At 41.1% G+C, this 20,719-nt stretch overlaps 1 protein-coding gene across 1 annotated transcript in view; it reads left to right on the top strand.

The window, feature by feature from the left end:
* The window catches only part of jmy (junction mediating and regulatory protein, p53 cofactor), a 28,061-nt gene extending 8,042 nt beyond the window's left edge, over positions 1 to 20,019 (top strand). The window contains exons 2-10 of the mRNA XM_006796896.3: positions 4,354 to 4,527; positions 12,455 to 12,605; positions 13,120 to 13,289; positions 13,804 to 13,969; positions 14,319 to 14,509; positions 14,627 to 14,713; positions 15,024 to 15,110; positions 15,668 to 16,181; positions 16,443 to 20,019. Coding sequence (XP_006796959.2) covers positions 4,354 to 4,527; positions 12,455 to 12,605; positions 13,120 to 13,289; positions 13,804 to 13,969; positions 14,319 to 14,509; positions 14,627 to 14,713; positions 15,024 to 15,110; positions 15,668 to 16,181; positions 16,443 to 16,753 — 1,851 coding nt within the window. The 3' untranslated portion in view covers positions 16,754 to 20,019. The remainder of the gene's footprint in view (positions 1 to 4,353; positions 4,528 to 12,454; positions 12,606 to 13,119; positions 13,290 to 13,803; positions 13,970 to 14,318; positions 14,510 to 14,626; positions 14,714 to 15,023; positions 15,111 to 15,667; positions 16,182 to 16,442) is intronic.
* Positions 20,020 to 20,719: the final 700 nt, after the last annotated feature.

Raw genomic sequence — 20,719 nt, 5'->3', positions numbered from 1 at the left:
TGAAATCATACCTATACCATTTTTTTTGTTTCAAAGGGAAACACAAACCTCTTGGGGGTTGTGTCAGAAAGGGCATTTGGTATAAACATCTGCCAAATCAAACATGGGAGCTACCTACTATGGCAACCCCTGGTGAATAAAGGAGCAGCCAAAAGTAGCTTTTATACCTGTATTGTTTTTATCTGTGGCAGATAGTTCTTGTCCAGTATCATAGATGGTAAAGAATTTGTCACATTGTGACCCCTGCAGTCCAGTTATCGTATCAAAGATTAGATGTTTTCCTTGAATTTTCTCAGGGATGCCACTCACTGGTTTTCCTTTTCCGCATCTTCCAGTCTTCTACAGTTCTATGCATAGCTAGTTTTTGCATCACATCACAAAATGTCGTAATTACGCGACTTACTGGGCATGTATTGCCAGAAGGTGCATTTTTCATGGGAAGGGGCAAAATGTTCATCTACTGTCACCTCAGGGTTGAACATCAGTCAGTGGAAAGACCTGCATCCGTTCCTAATGGGAGCAAGCTTGTCAGATGTTGCTCTAGTATTGGTGTTGTAAAATCTGAGGACTCTTGATATTATTCCGAAGGTCTGAAGTGACATTGTAGTCTGGAAAATAGTTCTGCCTGTTGATGTGTCCCTAAGACTATCAGTGTTCTCATTGCTGGATCTGTACACAACAGCAAGAAGAACACCATTATAGGCATCCAGGTATTCTCATCAATGCCATTCCAAATGTTGCCATGGACTTTTTTTCCTTCAAAAAATGACAATGGCATAAACGGATCAAAACGTGTCTTGATGTCACTTATTCTTGTCACAGCAAACCAGGTAATCCCAGGCGTCACTTTGATGACATGTGCAGCAATTACCCTACCATGTAAGCCAGGAGTTATTGGACTAAAAAGATATGTCAACAACTGCTTTTGTCAACAACAACTGCTTTTCGCGGATGATGTGGTTCTGTTGGCTTCATCGGGTGAAGGCCTCCAGCTCGCACTGGAACGGTTCGCAGCCGAGTGTGAAGCAGAGGGAATGAGGATCAGCACCTCCAAATCTGAGGCCATGGTTCTCAGCCGGAAAAGGGTGGAGTGCCCACTCCGGGTCAGGGACGAATTCCTGCCCCAAGTGGAGGAGTTCAAGTATCTCGGGGTCTTGTTCGCGAGTGATGGGAGAAGGGAGCCGGAGATCAACAGACGGATTGGTGCGGCGGCTACAGTGATGCGGACGCTGCACCGGTCCGTCGTGGTGAAGAGGGAGCTGAGTGTAAAAGCGAAGTTCTCAATTTACCAGTCGATCTACGTCCCTACCCTCACCTATGGCCACGAGCTGTGGGTAGTGACCGAAAGAACGAGATCGCGGATACAAGCGGCGGAAATGAGCTTCCTCCGAAGGGTGGCTGGCCTCTCGCTTAGAGATAGGGTGACAAGTTCGGCCATCCGGGAGGGGCTCAGAGTAGAGCCGCTGCTCCTCCACATCGAAAGGAGCCAGCTGAGGTGGTTCGGGCATCTGACAAGGATGCCTCCTGGGCGCCTCCTGGGGTTGGTGTTCCGGGCATCTCCCACCGGGAGGAGGCCCCGGGGCATACCCAGGACACGCTGGAGAGATTATATCTCTCGGCTGGCCTGGGAACGCCTTGGTGTTCCCCCGGATAAGCTGGAGGAGGTGGCTGGGGAGAGGGAGTTCTGGGCTTCTCTGCTTAGGCTGCTGCCCCCGCGACCCGGCCCCGGATAAAGCGGATGAAGATGGATGGATGGATGGAGCTATGTCAACACTTCTGGATTTGTATGTTTCAGCAGAAGTGAGAGCAGCTCTAGCACATGCGATGACCTCATCAGATGTATCTTTGTCCTCTGGTTGATAATCTATTGTCCTCAGAAAGATGGTCAATTATATTGCTATGCTTTTTGTGTCCTCTCATCTTTAGCAAAGATACAATCAAGAGTTTGGCTTATTGTAAATCTTCTTATTTTTGTATGCTACAAACTGGAGATGTGTACTCTCTCTCTGACAGTGTGGGAAAGCTCAGAGTGTGTTTATGATTTCAGTTTTCACACTAAAACCTAAATCATAAAACCTTTTAGTTTTATAGTCACATATTATAACTGGGTCGAAACCAACTCCAACACACAAAGGTCATCATTTTCACCAGAGCTTTTTATAATTTAGTGAAATTCAGTTGTTTTTTTTGTTTTTGTTTGTTTAAATAGAGATTTCTGACAAAGTCTAATGTCTTGCTGAAATAAACAAATTTAAAATCCACTTTTATGCATTTAAATCCTAAAAACAGGCCACGGCCGACCCTAATGCAAGAGGAAGGTTAAGTATTCTGGAGCAAAGTTTTACCGTTTTTGTGAAGGTCTTTCAAAGTTTTTCCTTGGACATTGTCTGCTTTTTCACTTCTTTCCAGTCCAGCCCTTGCACTTGACCACTTCAGGGAAGTGTTTTTCTTTTGTTTTGGTTTATTAAGCCACTTTGCATTTATCCTTGTCCTTCAGACAAAAAAGCCTGTTTTATCTACAAATGACAGATAACCTAGCAAAGAGCCAATTTTAAACTGTTGTTACAAGCACACTGTCACAAAAACACAGAATTTGTTCCCAGTATAGGTATAGAATCGCTTTTTTGCACCAAAACAATGATTCCCAAAGAGCTATTAGCTGGAAACTTGGTGAACGGAATATCAGAAAAAGGAATATCAGAAATGGTCTCAGTTGTGACTGAGCGAAATTGCATAAGAACTGAAAATCAGTGGCAGCAGGTTTTTATCAGTATTGTAAAGTGCCATATTTTGATCAAACCATGCAGTACTATCTGGAAAGTGTCTGACTGGCTGCACAGCTCTGAACACAACAAAAGGCAGTCAAGGTCCAAAGAAGAGATTTGGATGTCCTTCAAGAAGCCTAGAGAACTATTTCTTGAAGACTAATTGAAGACATTACATGAAGGCTTGCATAAGCGAGTTCAGCCTATGTTGAATAAAGATGGTCATGCAATCTTGATTTTCAAGCTTGTTAGATTTTTTTTAAACTCCGATTTGCTTCTGTAGTGTATTTCCATGTATGTTTGCATTAATTTCCCATTCTCCTAGCAAAATATACAGAAATTAGGGTAATTTGAGACTTTGGCTGTAGTTGCGTAATAATTCAGTACTCAAAGTACTTAGACCGAAATATCTATAAAGAGTCAAAATGACATGCCTAATTATGAAAAGATGCATGTCATTAGCATTAAATTACAATAAATTTAAAGCTTTTAATGATAATGTTCACATTTTTCTAACATGCGCATATTTCTAAGCTTACACAACTTTCCAATGCCCTCAACACACCAGTTGCAGGAGTTGTAGACTGACAAATAGGTGTGTTGGTATATTTTCCAAGTATGTTAGTTATATGAAATCATGGTATCTTTGTGTATTTTACAAAGTATTGAGCAGACTAACATGCAGACACGTACACATTCTGCTTTTCAGAAACATGCCTGTGTTACTTGTAGTACTAATCGGGACCAGGACACAGTGAATAATTAACTTCTTATCCTTGGTTCCGATCTGTCTCTGTGGGTGAATAAGATAGTGGTTGTGATGGTGAGAAGTCAACACATGGGTGCACATAGAATATCAGAAATCTACTATGTAAACAGATAGGTGAATAACCAGGTTTCTCCTGCTCCATTTAATACACATGCTGATTTTATAGGTCACATATCCAGTCATTAAAAAAAACCCCACTGGTGATATTTTTCATACTCTGTCCTGGTGCTCTTTTCACCCACTAACATGCACCTGATAAACAGCTTAAGAGCTTTAACAAATACAAATACACCATGCACTCAGGTTTGAGTGATGCTTGCTGAAAATTAGGGATGACTAACAATGTCATTACTAATATATCTGCCCGATAATTTCTCAGGTATTTTGGGTGATCTGTAATAGAGCTAAAGGCCCCAAAGACTCACTTTACTATCAGGAAACCAGCAAATATTCACCTTAACTGAAACCAGTCAACTTAGAGCATTTTACTTAAAAAAAGACTTGAACATTAAGTCACTATTTAATCATTAAATCTGTTGCTGATTGACTAACTATTGATTTAACTATATTTACACCCAGCTAAAAGCTACAGAGTACAGTAATTAGTGGTTAACAAGCCTGTAAAAACTATAAAACTATTATTTGTGGCACTTTTGGTCTAGATTTTGGTCTTTACTGGCAACCACTAGGGCTTTGTAAAGCCTGAAATGTTTAGTCTTTTGGTTTTCTCGCATCAGCAACCTTTTACTCCAGTGCAGTGTTTTTCACTGTGTGGACTGTTTGTCTGACTATACTGTTCAATGCACATTTTGTCTCCAGGTGCTGGATAAACACAAAGCGATGGACAGCATGGTGGAGCTGCTGCAGGTGTACCCGGAGGAGGACGAAGCGTATGGAGAGCTGCTGGAAGCCACAACTCAGCTCTATCACTACCTGCTTCAGCCCTTCAGGGACATGAGGGAACTGGCAATGTTGCGCCGACAGCAGATTAAGGTAATACACACAGGCACACTGCTACAAATACCATCTGTTTGAGGGGCTTGATTTAAGTAGGTTTAGCACTAGCTATTGCCGACTAACTGGTCGGTGTGCTCTACAGTGGTGCATGTTAGCAGTTAAAGTGCTGTTGCTATGGTTTGATTAGTGCTGGAAAACGATCCCTGAACCGCTGCATGGTGAGCCTACACTTCTAAGCCAAGTGCATTGACCAGCAGTGTTAGGTCTTTAGGCTGGGTGCAGTGGTATTGATGGTTGGGTAGTAGCCGATCTGCGCTATGCATTTGCTACTGGGGGCTGTGGAGGTCAGAGGATCAGCAGAGAGGCTTTCCCCCAGCGCAGAGCAGCTTAACCAGCATAAGTATTATTGCAGCAGTCACTAAACCACTCAGTAATTCTGCAGCCTCAGCACAGCCTTCTGTTTCCCACTCTCTTTCTCTGCTCTGTCTTTGTTGCTTTTCTTCATTAGGCTTGGAAAGGGAAGTAAATCCACAGACTAATCCCTACTGTCTCACAGACTTCATGGAGAGGAGGAGGCACATGCCTGCTCAGTCAGTAGGTCAGAGTTCTAGCTGCTTCTCGTACACTTGTCCAAAAGCTCAGCGGATAAGAAGTGATATACATAACATTGAAATCCAATAGAAAATTGGATAAATCAGCTGATTTCTCACTAATATGATAGTTCATATTTTTAACCAAGACAATCAGACTAGAAGTTAGCTAGAGTAAAAATAGGACAACATCTGTCTTGCAACTAGGTCAGGTTGCTGTGATTGCACTGAATTTCTTTACATTCAGCCACAAATTGCAAGTGGTCAGGGTGATCACCTGATTGCCCACAGACTGGTCATGCAGCATCCCTGACTTTTGATCACAAGGCGACTGCCTGGGTTGTCTCTTGGGAGTCATCCTGTATCCAAATAGTTGTGGTCTAGCTCAGACTGATTGCAAACACTGTCAGACAGATTGGTGAATGTTTGTAAATAATTGCCATTAATTTCTAAACAGAGTCTGTCTACACTGATAAGCACAACGCATGTTAGGCACGTTTCATGGACATTAATTTAATGGACAATAGAAATAATGTCCCATACAGTCCCTATTACTATCTCTCTACCTGTCTTTTGTTCTCTCTTTCATAGACTGTCTCAGTCTTTCACCCACAGTTGGGCTGTGAGTATTTTACATTGTCAACATGCCTTTCACAGCATGCTTATTCGGCATCTTGTCACTAACAACACAAGTGCCTGTGTGTGTGTGTGTGTGTGTTTGTGTGTGTCTGGGGTGTGATTTCTGTGTGTGTTTTGATGGTTCTTGTGCGGATGCTGATGTTAAGTGAGATATTTCACTGTTTTTCCCTTTGCACTTTTTTTTAAAGGAGAAGTCAAAATGTTTGCAATAGTTAGGAAAAAAGAAATCTAAATTTTAAGTGTTAGTACATTTTTCTACTCGCTGTACGCAAAGCTCCACTGTTGTCAGATATATTAAAAACACATCAGTGTTGCACTTAGTGGAACTGAGTCAAATATAAACTGTGGTTTGTTGTTATAAATGTCCAGCTACCAAAGGATTTATGGATTTATCTATAACCTAAAATAGTTTCCTGTAAATAAAGTTAGTGTTACTAAAAATATTTCTTTTCACAACCTGTTTTTAGAGGAGGGCTAACACGTCATTGATTGTTGGTCTTTTTTATTTATTGACAATAAGAAAAATATGTCTGAATCAGTAAATCTACAGATTTCTTTTTTCAAATTTAAGAGAAGTATTTTATCTTTCAAAGCTTCTGGTATTTTGCTATAGCCAATTAGTTATTTATATTTTTTGTATCTTTCTTTTGAGCAAGAGAGTCCAAAGCACCAAGGGAAAAAAAAGGTAGAAAATAGTAAAAATTGTGAATATTTTACATTTGACACAACCGGCCATGACCAGTGAATATTTTTTGCTTATAAGTTGTGTAACCCATTAATGCAGATTAACTAATCCTTTAAGCTGTGTTGGCAGTCTTATGTTTTAAGATTAGCAGTCTTGTTTATGCTGTGGAAAAAAAAAATCAGTAGAAATAAGCAATGTGTTTCTGATGAACTGTGCAAAGTGTGAAGCCTTCACTGACATTTTGTACATTTTTGTGTAGATTACTACAATGCTGCAATACAAACTGTTGTGCTGCGGGTGGGTAGGTGGGGCTATAAAAGCATGGCGTTTTGTTGAATTAAAGAGCTTATGAATTGCATTATGGGAAATGTAGTCCAGCTTTAGCCCATGACAGCATTTTTATATACTACATAGTAGTGTTTATAATATTGCTTTAACTGTTGAAATACAAAATAGAGAATTTGTGATTGTAAATAAAATAGATAAATAAAAACAGGTAAACATCAAAATGTTTTCCTAAGATTACATTTCTTTCTTCTTCTTCTCCTCCTCCTCCTCCTCCCAAGATTTTTCAGGTGTTTCACAACCAGCGAGAGTCTGAGAGTCAGACTTTCTGTTACTTTCTTTTAATTCCTCAGGTTTTATAGATCTGCTACATTGCTGGAAACAAATCCTTCAGCATTTGTTTGGTAGTCTGTGTGTGGTATGATGTTAAACCTGAACTTTAATGTAGTGTCTAATGAATGCAACTATTTCAACTTTTACCTCAAACCTTTTTTATTTTCTCCATGTGCTTCATGTGCCCAAGTTTTTCCAGCTGTACCACCTGCTCCCTTCAGGGCAATCCAATGGCTGAAAACAAAGCTGTATGCAAATGATACCTTGACACAGAGCTGGCTTTTTTCAAACTGATGAGTCAGGGGTGTGGAGATTCTCTCCTTTGTGAAGAAAGGGGAATAGGTGTAAGAGGGAATCAGCACATAGGAGAATGTCACTTACATGCAGTTTGCATCCTGCTTGTTGTCGTAAAGGTGAGGAGGAAAAAGGCAGACGGGTGCTAGTATTACAACCTGTTCTGACCTCATCTGCAAGTGTGAATGCAGTAATACACATGGCATGTATGAGGTTATTGTGAAAAGACCAAAGTGCTTCAAGGACCTACACGCTGCAATGTTATAGCGGAGCCCTTTTAAATAAACAACAATGCTGCTTTCATCAGTCTGTTAAAGTGGTGGTGTCCTGTTATTCAGACATATGTCACTTTTATGGCTTCATGTAAGCATTTCTGGAACAGTAATGTAACCATGCATAGTACTTGCAGTATATAATGTTCTGCACATGAGATTCCAAAGAACAGAAAGAGTTTCATTAGCCAGACTCTGTTCTCCTTGTTGAAATTGTAAAGCTTGATTTGATGATGTCTTAAATCTGGGATAGATAGACTAGAGGCCTGTGAGTGGATGTGGCAACTAAAAGCAAGCAAACTGTCTTTTTCACTCTGATGTTTATACTGTAGATCACTGTTGATGCTGAAATGTTGAAGTAGCTGGATATTTAATAAACAGTCTAACAGTTTCTTTTCCTTTCTTTTTTGCCCCTGACATGATGATTAAAAAAAACTGTCCCCTTGTGAGCTAAGCATCTAAAGATAGAGGAGAGCTCTGTGCATGCTGTTAATGGGACTACGTGCATTCAGACTCAGGATGTATTGAAAGTTTAAACTGATGCATGTTTGACCTTTAATGAAAAGTGACCAGGCTGCCATTCATATACGAAGCTAACATAATCACATGGAATCACATAAGAGGAAATGACTGTCTGAAAGTAATCTAAGTAAGGTGTAATCTTGTCAGGTAGAGGCATTACACATTAGAGAGAATTGGGAAAAAATTATTTAATACTCACATGATATATTTTTTGGTACTTAAAAGTTAGGTTAATCTTCTTGGAGATAATTATTTTTCCTAAATTAACTTTAAAATAGTTTAGTCTGTAAAATGTCAGAAAGCAGTAAATATTGCTGACAAGTAGGAGCTGAGATATATGAATATATATGTATAATCATTAATTTCACCATTGTTACTGCTCAGCTGTGAATTTTCAGCTAAAAGTTTTCACGCTCTCAACTGGAGACATCTGAGCTTACCAGAAACAGCAAAGAGCTGATGGAAAATTGAATGAATGTTCTCTCATCAGGCATTTTGGTGAACGGTGCATTGTCCGTAGCATGTCGGAGCAGTCCAGCGTGGGTGTCCTGTTGCTCAGGAGGTCAGAGGGCAGCCATGAATTAAAAATGTGGTTTCACTGTGGCATGGCAGAGATGGTTTTGTGCCATGGTGAGCTCCAGTTACAGTTTCACATTGTATTCATTCTAACATGGCAACAGTTGTCAACATGCTACACTAGATTCACCTCTGCTAAGTTCTTCTGCTCTTTTATCTATGCTCCACCTCTCCACCGCCCTGCATCACTGAAAAACATTTATTTCCTCGCCCTTCTTTTGTCATTACTTCAGTGTGTCATCGAGGCAGCTTTGTTTTAATTTCCTGTGACTCAAAAAGCCATTTTCCACTAGTACCTACTCAACTCGACTCGAAGGGACTTGACTCAGCTCGGATTTGGTGGCTTTCCTTACATACGAGTACCACCTAATGTGCCCGGGGTCATTACACCAATACTGTTGAAAGTCCTGTGATGCCATTTGCATGCGACACACACAACCCAACAACGGAGGACGTCGACGCGATGGTATAGCTGCTGCTCGGTGTACAGCTTTTCGTCAAACTTGGGGATCATGGTGTTGTTGTTGTTTTGTTTTGTTTTTTTGTGTAGCCATTTTCAAAAATGGCGGGTTTCGTGATGTAGTCGCTCTCATGACTCATGGAGTGAAGCCAGTGACTGGCCAATGTGTGGAAGCCTGTCTGTTGATACCATCGAATGGAAAACCCTAAAAATTGAGCCAAGCCAAGCTGAGTAGGTAATAGTAGAAAGGGGCTAAGAGAAAACATTTCTATGCACATAAATTAGTTAATTAAGCAATTCATCTAATTGTTTTTTACTAGTTCTAAAAGTCCTCATTTTTTCTTTGTGGTCTAAATGTTTAAGTTCAAAATTAATTAAATAGATAATATATTGAAAGTCTTCCTTCTTAGCAGCTCGAAACCATGACCAAGACATCACCATGTTTTACAGATGACTGTAGACACTCACTGTTGTACTTCTGTTTTTACCTCCTCAATACACACTGATGACTAAAGATGTAAAATTTTGATCCAGTAATTCATAAAACATGTTGGCACTGATTTTCAATCCAGTTCTTGTGCAGTTTGGCCTGTTTCCCATCCTTAAGATTGATTCCTGGCGGCCACCCTCCCACTGAGAGTATCTCTGATAAGGCTTCGGGAAACAGCTGTATGTCCCAGACCTGTGTCAGTTCTTTGCAGGACGTGACTTTCAGATACTGTTCATTTGCTGTAGATGTGAAAGACACGCTGCACATGTCAAGTTTTCAGCTAATATCTGATTGAGAATCACCTTCCTGGTCCAAAAAATGATATTTTATGCCTGGTTAAGTGTGTTATCTTTTTTTTTTTTTTTAATACATTCACTCCTGTGTGACAGGATGCTAGTAACAAAATACCTCAAGATACAATTTAAATTAAAATAGGTTCTTTGAAGGAACTGCAGGTTTTTCAAATAATTATAAATAATTGTTTGATGAAGACTGCCTCGTATCTACCACAGTCATGCTATTTTAATCGAATGAGATAAGGGCTACCATGACAGCATCCGTCCTGTAATCCCAGCACTTTAGCGTGGGAAATGGCGTCACACCTCTGTTTTAAGTAGGGCTGACATATCACTGTATGACACCATGACCAGAGGTGTTAACAGACGTAACTCAGTCAACCCCCCCAACCCCCACCACCATTGTTTTTTGTATTTTTAAACTGTATGCAGGAAGTGAGTGATAAAACACTAGAAGGGAGCAGGCTGGGGGAAAAGGATGCTAATTTTATTTGTGTGGCTAGTTGGCCTGTTTTTCAGCCAAACATGCAGAAAGCATTTTAAAGCTGACATGTAATTAAAATGTAAAACTCCTTTACTGCATTTGGCTCATAGTCCCAATGTATATTAGTCATAGGAATGTGTCACCTATTCCGAGCAACTGTACAGGTTTGAATCATCACTTGTTTGCACCGCACTTCTTTTATTTCCATAACTTATTGAGACTTTGATCAGACACCAAGTATATTCAAACAATGCACATTTCAGGAAATTCCCCAAATGCTAGTGTTTGTGTTACATTTCAACGGGCTTTGGCCTGCTTTACTCGTAGAGCAGGTGATGCATTTTGTCAGTTGTCTGGATGCGTTTCAGCTTTGCATAAAACCAGTCTAACAGACTGATGATCAACAGCCAACTTTATGCAGAGATGTTTTCTTCAGTTTGATTTGCTGCAGATGTCAGCAGGGACAAAGTCAGTGATGGCATGCAAAAAGGTAAAGGAAAGGAGGCTGGTGAATGTCTGTCCATCCTCACCAGGTGGGATCGACCTGCTAAAAGGCAACCTTGCTCTTGTTTCCTCATGTTGTTGACATTTTTAGGTGAATAAATAATATACTTTCTAAGATTTGTTCCTGCCAAACGTTTTCTTTTCTTTTGATGTAGACTCTCCTCCCCCGCTTGCTCCCGGTTTCACCCCCGAACCACTCCCTGTTCTTGTGCCTCACTTGCACAAGAATAAAAGCACAGAGTATGCTGGTTAACATAAATCAAAGCCTTTGGGCTTTGATTGGGATTATTATAGTCTTGTTTATTTTTAAGCACCTACGCACATCTGTTTTGCATCAAGATATTGAAATACGACTGCATGCACAGGAGGCCCTCGCAAGGAGTTTAGCTTATATTGTGTGTACATTTTGTTCCCTGCCCTCTCCTCTTAGAGGGGGTTGTATTTCTCCCTCAACACCCAGAACACAACTCCACGTGACACCGCTTTTCTTTTTCTTCCTCTTTTTTTCACCTGGCAGGAGGGGAAAAAAAGACCTCGCGCATGTATCGTTTTATTTATTGTTCACAAGTATACTGGGTCAGTGTCACTGTATAAGCGTGCACAGACGCGCCTAAGCCATTTCCTTTTTGTTATCACCATCTGCCGTGACTTCCTGGTATTTCAGAATGCTATAGATGGTCTTTTGTGGTGGTTTTCAAACTGGCAGACGTGAAGTGGGATTTAGAGAAAGGAAAGCGGGGCATACAATGATCAGAACAGGTGCATGCCAGTGTTCTTCAAACAAAAGGGAGCTCAAAGAGGCAGTTAAGGCAATGGATTTCTCTTTGAGCCAAGTTAGCCCAGCTGGGATTGAAAAATTGTTCTCTTTTATATTTATATATACGTGTGTGTGTGTGTGTGTGTGTGTGTGTGTGTGTGTGTGTGTGTGTGTGTGTGTGTGTGTGTGTGTGTGTGTGTGTGTGTTGTAAACATGCCTTCTAATGCTCTGAAGTTGGGCTTTATGACGTGTGAGTCTAGAGGGATTGACTCAAATCGCGATTAGAGCTGATGTTTTTGGCACAAGAATGTTGCTTCTTGCTTGAAACTCAATTATCCATAAACTCATCAGGAAAAAAACTGGCCTAATAGGAGCTTCTTCGTCTGCTTTAAGTTTCAGACCAGGAAGCTGCGTCCATCTTTTATATACAGTCTACGATGGTCATAAAACTGCTTGGGAATCTCCATCTAACTCTGAAATGTGCTTTACACATATTTTTAGTTTTCTACAGTTTCAAAGTAATCCAGTATACATGAACATACCTAAACAGGAACCAACAGCTGCTAGTTTGGCATCATTTAATTGGAGCCCGTTTGCCAAAATGTAAACAAAGATAGACTTAAAAAAACATTATTAAAGAACAGTAAGACCAAAGCATAAATACCATGTTGCAAAGTCTTTCTATAAAAACTCTTGTTACCTCACTGATGATACCTGATCTAATGTAAGTACTGTACATTTAAGCTGTTCTAACAAGCTGCCTTAACTCCTGCCAGATTTCTCTGGAGACTGAGCGACTCGGCCCTCGTCGTGTGGAGAGCCTGAGAAAAGAGGACGAGGAGTGGCAGAAGAAGGCTCACGCCGCAGTGCTTTCCATTCAAGACCTGACTGTCAAGTTCTTTGAAACCACAACTCGATCTCAGAAAGGTAAACACACACAGGAGGCTAGTTTCTCTGGCGTTGTTTTTGTGGTGACCTTTGAACCTTTATGAAAGTATGTTTACTTCATAAGAGAGCGCTTAGAGATCATGTGAAAATAAAACATTCTGGCTCTGTTCTCATCTCCAACCTCTGGCATACCAAAGTCATTAACATACACTCCACCCTGACTTGTGACACATTTTAATCCTCAAACCTTCTCTGCTATGAATTGGAATAAAAATATGTTTTTCCTCAAATGGGCTTTATTTACTTCGGATTTCAAGTCAAAGCACTGCTGGTTTGTCCATTTTAGGCATTTAACGCTCCAGAAATAAACTATAGCGTTTAGGCCAAACCATTTTTTCACATGTTCTTTTTGCTCCAAATGATTCAAAACTATTAACCACAATTATGGTCATTAAACTGCTGTTTAAATGTCTAATCATTTGCCAGTTAACTAGCTGACTAATCGCTGCAGCTCTAGCCCTTTTCACTTACTTCTTTACTGTATGTGTTATAGCTCTATACGAGAGGATGCGAGCTGACCAGAGAAAGTTTGGAAAGTCAGCGTGGACAGCGGCGGTTGAACGCATGGAGCGGCTGCAGTTTGCCGTTTCCAAAGAAACTCTGCAGCTCATGAGGGCCAAAGAGATCTGCCTGGAACAGAGGAAACATGGTTTGAAGGAGGAGGTAAAACATAACATGTTGATGCTGCTGAAAAAAAAACCCCAAAAATGAATCACACATGTGGACCAAGATCAGTGTCAAAATTCTGAAGCCTATCTGGGTGTGTTCTGAAAAGGTGGTGCTCAGTCAGGTTTGAAGCCACAATAAGAGGACATGGACATAGTGAAGTTAACAGAAGAGAAGAACTCGAGATAATAGCTGTGATGGAAAATGAGCTCATGGCTGTGGCATCCTGTAATGGAGGGAACAACTTCCTGGTCTGCAGGAGTGGAAATGACTCACTGGGAATGACTGTGAGGTCAAATGTTTGCTGTGCATTTGAAAATACACTAAAACTAAAAATGTACCTGGTCAGTGTGTTGTAGCATAGCACTTAGAGAAGACACAAACACTGGCTCAGCTTCCACCGGATCTGTTAATGTGAAATATAAATGCAGTCACTCAGGTAGAGCTTTTGGAAAATCCTGTGGACGGTGCCCTTTGGCCTTTGAAATAGTCTCTGTGGTTGTTGTTCTAGATGCAGAGTCTACAGGGTGGGGAGGATGCCATGCTTCGCCTGGACCAGCTGGAGGCGCTGTACTATGAGTTACAGCTGCAGCTGTATGACATTCAGGCCGAGGTGCTGCGCTGCGAGGAGCTGCTGCTGACTGCCCAGCTGCAGAGTCTGCGCAGGCAGATGACAGGTGAGCATCTCTTTAGATGGTTTGGTTCAGGTTGTTCTTTTTCTTTCTCTTTTTCTGTTATAGCTCAGTGTGTCAGACTCATGACTGATGCTTACATGTGCTGTAAATGTGGTTTTCAAGTATAAAACAAAATGTTTTGGCTTCTCATTGGTTTCCAACCTCATCCTCCCAGTTAAGTCCTTTGCTTACCCCGTGGCACCACAGCTGTCCTGCTTTGACTTTATCACTCAGTACCACTTTTTCTTCTACTCATAGTCAGTCAGAGAGCAAATCCTTGAGCCATTGTTACGAGCTGTATAAGCTGCACAAGCAGCATTTGAATCTTCAATGTCTTCTGATTTTCTGCCAGAGCGACAGGATGAGGTGGTGTACTACGATACCTTTGAGAGTCCTGATGCCATGAAGGGTGTAGAAGACCCCACGACCCCACCGTCACCCCTCAGAGAAGAAGAACTCTGCGCCCTGCAGCAGAGGACCCGGCAGCTCGAGGCCCGCAGGGGCCGCATTACTGCCAAGAAAGTCTACCTCAAAAATAAGAAGGTAAATTACCGATGGCTAAAGATACGGTCGTGTGCTTTATCTCCTGTGGGTTAAGGATAAGTTTGACAGGTCTGTTTTTAATAACATTATGTTTGTGTTTTGTTCTTCCTCAAATAGGAAATCTGTATCATCAATCACAACCAGAAGATACAACAGCGCCAAGGTAGCCATGCTGACAGCAAATCCCTGCAGGAGCTGCAGCAGGTAAGAAACTTCTATCTGTGGCTGCAAGGGGTAGGATTTATATATTCACTGTTCTACTCTATCAGTAAATGAAGAGATGATATTACCAGTTAATTCTATGCAGTTTTATTATTATAGCACCAGAAAGAAAACAGGGAGTCCACTTTGATGCTCACAGACATGGCAAATATTCTGAAGCAATGATTGAACTTTTTTGATTTAGAACTTGCTGCGAGACAAATTTCAAATATCGATACCAAAGCAGTGAAAGCAGCAATTGTTCCTCACCCTGCTACAACACATTCATCTCATTTGCTGTTTCTGTGAAAAGGGAGATGAAGATGATGAAGCTAAGCAAAACGCCAGAGTGAGTCAGGAGAGGCAGAGGACACTTGACAGGCTTCGCAGCCTCAAGCAGGTGAGGACTTAACATAAACACACACGTCATCTGAGGAGGAACCTTTACTGAATCCTCCCCAAACACCAATGATGAGTAACTTTTCGTTTTTTTAGTTAAAAGATGATTTTGTGTTTGTCCACAGTGTTTTATGTTCTTGTAGTGACATCTACATAGTCTTGATACATTAACCTCCTAAGACCCGAACTCTTCCATGGCATGCATTTTTAATTTCTCTTTGATATTTGGGCTGATTGGGATCCGATGAACGTAAAAACAAAGAATTACCAGATTTATTTTTTTTTACCTGATTTTTGTTTCTAAGAAAAGTGAGAGCCACATATGAGGATATTTGTTTAAAATTTCAATAAAACAGTGGCAGTATAATGTCCTCGTAAGTGGATATCAGGCACTTGTAGAGCAAAATGTAGTATTTTGGTCTAAATAACCCAAATTGTGATGTCCACATATGTGGATGGCAGGTCCTAGGAGGTTAAAGCAAAATCATGTGTGTAATGTTGCTTAAACTACACTCAGTCCTTCAGCTTTACTTTCTTTCTTGCTGCTTCCCCACACAGAGGTATCCAGGCCAGGTGACTCTAAAGTCAAGCCGCCTGCGCCTGAGTCAGACTCACAGTCGGAGGCGTGCTGGGCAGCAGCCCAGCACCCAGGCTGCCGGCGTTCAGACCGACTGCATCTCAGATCTCCCAGAACTCTCTGCTCCTCTCCCGCTGGACGCGTACGGCTGTGACAGCGTCTCTTTACCTGCGGTCGACCTCCAAGGCCTCGATCCCTCGCCTCCCTTCCTATCGCTGCCCCCACTCTCAGCCACGCCGTCAAACTTTTCACTGGGTCCCCCTCCCCCACCTCCACCGCCTCCTCCTCCGCCTCCTCCACCACTTCCCACCTCAGAGGACGACCAGCAGAAGAACCTCACGGCCGTCACGCTTCAACACCAGAAAGGCGAGTCTGACTCCACCTCGCTCCCGCTGGCTCCATTTTCCCCTCGATTCTTTGACAGCAGCCAGCTGTTAACGGCGAGGAAAAAGCTGCGGAAGACGGCTTCTCTGGACTCGTCGCAGTGGAGGAGAGGTGGGCAGGGAACTTTTCATTGCAGTAGAGACCTTCACGGTTGGTTAATACTACAAATGTTTAATGTAAGGCACATAACACTCATTCGGTACCTACTTTTAAATGAGGTAATTTAAGCATTTTATCAGTCACGGGAAATGGTGTATTTAAACAAAGGGTGGAGCTAAATTGTGTGTCAGCAGTAGGTTGTTTGGCCGTGTGCTAAACGGTGAACCAAGCCTAAACACTGTGAGGCTAATTGTCTCTGCCCTGTGTTCTCAGCGAGCTCTCCCATGGATGAGGTGCTGGCCTCACTCAAGCGGGGCAGTTTCCACCTGAGGAAGGCTGAGCTGCGGGTCTTGGGCCCGGATCCGGATGACGACAGCAACAATATCCTGGCTCAGATCCGACAGGGCGTCCGGCTTAGGAAGGTACGGACCAGACCGGAGCAGCAGCGTCATCCCAAAAGCTTCCCCCACTCGGCCGACGCTCTGACCCGCAGCATTCACGAGGCTCTGAGGAGAATCAAGGAGGCCTCTCCTGAGTCAGAGTCAGAGGATGAAGGTCTTCCCTGCACTGACTGGGAAAACTAATGCGGTTCGTCAAAGGAATCTTTTAACCCCCCCCCCCCACCTTCTTGTTTTTTTAACACAAAGAGTTTAAACAAGGTGAAACCAAGTTAAGCAGGCAAGCCAGGGTTAAGTCACCTGGAGATTTCTTGGTGCAATTTGAACAAAAACCCTCGATTTTTCTTTTTTTAATATATATTAGAGGATTTTTTTCTTACTCATGTACGCTGTTTGTAAAGATGGACCACTAATCTTTTTTTTTTTTTTATGTCATTGCTGTGGCTCTCTGGGCGAGGATACAACCTCTGACCTCTCATCACGTCCGAGTCGTACTGTAGCTTGCTGTGACGGGTTTGTTTGAGGACACGAATTTTGCTCACAGTGATGGTAAACCTTCAGTCTGAGCGTTTACATTTTACTACACAACAAGCATTTGTACTGTACATCTTTTTAAAGGAATAGTTGGACTGAGTACATACGAGAGTGGTATTAACATTCATATTTACAAAATCGCCAAACTTTGACTTTGAGATGATGTTTTGTGTAATCACCCACGCAGTTTATCGGAATCAATTTGAACGTCCAGCATCTGTTTTAGGGCTTTAGAACTGTGAAAGCACCTGATTGCAGTACAAAGTGCCCCCAAATACTCTGAGGGCTGTTAGAAAATAATCCAGTCATCTTGCAAATGTGTAAAATCTCTGTTTACCTGCACCTCACACAGGATGAGACAGCTCGGCCGGTCATCAAAGACAAACGCAAACTTGTAGATTTGCTGCTTTTCAGCTCTAAATATGTGTGAGAATAACAGACCTGGGGCCAGATTTACTCGATGTGATGCTACTAATGCAAGAATGTGCTGATAATGCTCATAATGTGCAAATCTAACCACCAGTTCAACCATTGCAGTCTCCTGAGGGCAGTGTAAACATGCAGAGCGGACGAGGAAGCAAGTAATCCAGCAAGTGTAGGTTTTCACTCTAAAACAGCTGAAGGAGAATCTATATGTTTTGAGACAAAGGCGAACTCTTCTGTTAGAACTCGATGAAGTCTGCGTGGGATCTTGGAGTTTGGGACAGCTGTTCTTGGGATAATGGTCTCAGGCAGGACCAGAGTAAGGCCATCCCCAAACCATCTGTCTGTCAAATTTACTGTAACTGTAAATGTGCTCATGACTCTGTTTCACTCCTGCATGCTGCGTGAGGCTGCTCATATTCAGGACAAAGACAAGACTCAAATAGGTTCAATAAAATTACAAATTCAACTCAAAAATGCCTGAACTTAAAAAGCATATTAGGGTCACGGTGGTTCATATATGTACACAAACATGTGGTACATTTTTTAGAAAAAAGTGTCAAATGTACGAGGAAAAAAATGTACAAATTTACGAGAATAAAACTCGGAAAAAGGAATCTGTCGTTACACGTTTCCAGGTTAAGTTAGAAGAAATTCAGATATGTGAACTCCTGGGACTAATAAGCCATACAAATATGTTCGGTATGCCTTTCAAGCATACCAAACCAACTCCATTAAAAGTCATCATCTGACCTGTACAGACAGCACTGGGATCATAAAGTTCAACACTGAAAAAAGACGTTCATATCAGCAATTGTTCTCATATTGTTCTCATTTATGTCACCAACATGTAGATTCTGGGTGGTCCATTGCTGCAAATTGTTAAAAAATAAAATAACAATAAAACAATAGAAGCACGTTTTTACATATGGTTTGATTAACGGGATATGTATGTATTATACGTTTCGGCATTACACTTTGCAGACGGTCCCTGTGTTGTCAGTCCAGGTCAGAGCGTGACTTGCGTGTCTTTTTATGAACATGCTGGAAAAAAGGTGTTGTTGTTCTAATGAGTTATTGATCCCAGAAGATTAGCTGAACCTTGAAAAGTAAAGCGATGCTTTTTGACTGAAACAAAAGCCACAATTTTTCGAGTTTTTCTCTTAAATGTGTCGCTTTTTTTCTTCTTTGCACTCTGAACTGAAAAATCTGTCTAATACATAAACGATAAAGCCAGCCACACAGAAAACCTGCCGGCGTCTTTTAGCTTGGTGCTGATGTAGACCAGTAGCACATCTGGCCCCTGGTGTTCCCATCATAGTCACACTGTAACACTGTAATCATCAGCACACAAAGAGCTGTGGTTTTACATAACAAGCTTTATCTGTTGTTGTGCATCCTCCACTTCTTTTTTAAGGATGCCGTTAACACCAGGTCAGTATTTTGACAGATCTATACCTGTATGACATTTCTACTTTAGCTCCATTTGAAGTATAAATGATTTCTTGAATGTAGCTTTGGATGTTTTCTGTGTTTGGCAGAGTTTACTGTCCACCTTACAGATGGAAATATTGTTGGGACCAGATTCCCTTTCATTTGTTACTTTGATCTTGATTCATCATTGACAAATAGCAGAACCAAAAAGCAAAAAAAAGTAGATATGACTCACTATAATGGAGCTCGGCTCTTTAGATACAGATCCACAGATTGTTATCGGTCTAGAATTTCACATTCTCTAAAATAAGAGTTTGACTGACATTTCTTTCCTGTATATTTCTGCTTTTGTGCTAGCAAACAAATTCATCTTAATTTTAGAATATAACTGCCTTTTAATCTCTTTATTGTGTTATTTTTTTAAAGAATTCAACAGTGCAAAATTGATCTGGCAAAAAGAAAATATTGACTAATATTGGTAAAATCGTTGTTTTGGTTTTTTTTGTTGTTGTTTTGGGGGGTGTAGCGTTGTCAAGAGGGGCCGATATCAGCTTGTAGTGTAATGATATTTGGCCGATATGTTGAAATTTGAGAATTTTCTTTGTTTTTTTTGTTTTGTTTTTTTTGTTTTGCTTCTTTTTTCTGTTTCATTTAGCATGTGATAGTTAGCTGCACATTAGCTAACCGTAACCTAGATATTTGACACATTTGAAGACATTGCTTTTGGCTTTAGGAAACGGTGATAGGTGTTCTTCCTTCTTGTCTTTATTTTTTACTATTATCTCCACACAATGAAAATAACCAGCATATTATTTTGTAATAATTCAGATGCTTTACACGGTGTGGCAGGGATTCATAGAGGAGCTTTAGGAGTATGTGTGACGTTTCTATTTATTGTGCTGCGCTCATTTGTTGTTTTTACTGTCAGTTTCCTCACCAGAGAGATGCTGTCTTTCCACTGCCTTCTTTTATGAAAGATGTTTTCCGAGCTTGCTTCCTTACCTTATTTACTGGAGTTGTTGATTGTGTTGATGTGTGTGTGTGTGTGTGTGTGTGGGGGGGGGGGGGGGGGGGGGGGTGTTTGGTTTGGTTTTTAATATCTGTTGAGAAAACTTGTTAACTGAAAAACTAATCCCACATTTTCCTGTTTGATAAGCCATGCACTGAGTGAGCAACATGTCATATATATAAATGTATGTCTTCTTTTTTCTTCCCACATATGCTGACATTGCACTGATAACATCAGTGCTGCTGTGTTTGAATGATTACCAGCTTAGCTTAGCATAAAGACTGAAAACAGAGCTAGCTTCTCTGTTTAAAAGCGATACTTAATGAGTTTTAGACGCTTGTTTTGGTTTTTTTATGATGTAATTATGTCAAAGCAGGACTGTTACTTGGCTGATTTTAAACACAGACCATCGAATTCTGACAAACCTGAATTTGGCCTTGTTTAAAGTAATAAATAACTACACATAGCAAATGTTAGGGAAGTGTGTTTATGTTTCATGTGTCTGAATACTGGATTTTTTAAAATGAAAAATCTTTTTTGTCTCTAAACTAGCAGAAGTGGAAACACAGACTCAACAGTATCACTCCTAAAATTCTTAAAAATGTGGGGCTGTGTTCCAGTCTTCATGCTAAGCTAAGCTAACTGTAGCATTATGTTTTCTGCATACTGTATAACAGGAAGGCAATTAGTCGACTGTCAGAGTAAAAGACTGCTGCTAAGTGTTAAAGTCATCATGAATAATTTGCACGCAG

The sequence above is a fragment of the Neolamprologus brichardi genome, chromosome 7 (genome assembly GCF_056152115.1).
Source record: "Neolamprologus brichardi isolate AB-2024 chromosome 7, ASM5615211v1, whole genome shotgun sequence".
In the NCBI taxonomy this organism is placed as follows: Eukaryota; Metazoa; Chordata; class Actinopteri; order Cichliformes; family Cichlidae; genus Neolamprologus; species Neolamprologus brichardi.
Note: the sequence above shows the minus strand (reverse complement) of the source record. Positions and strands in the feature narration are given on the sequence as shown.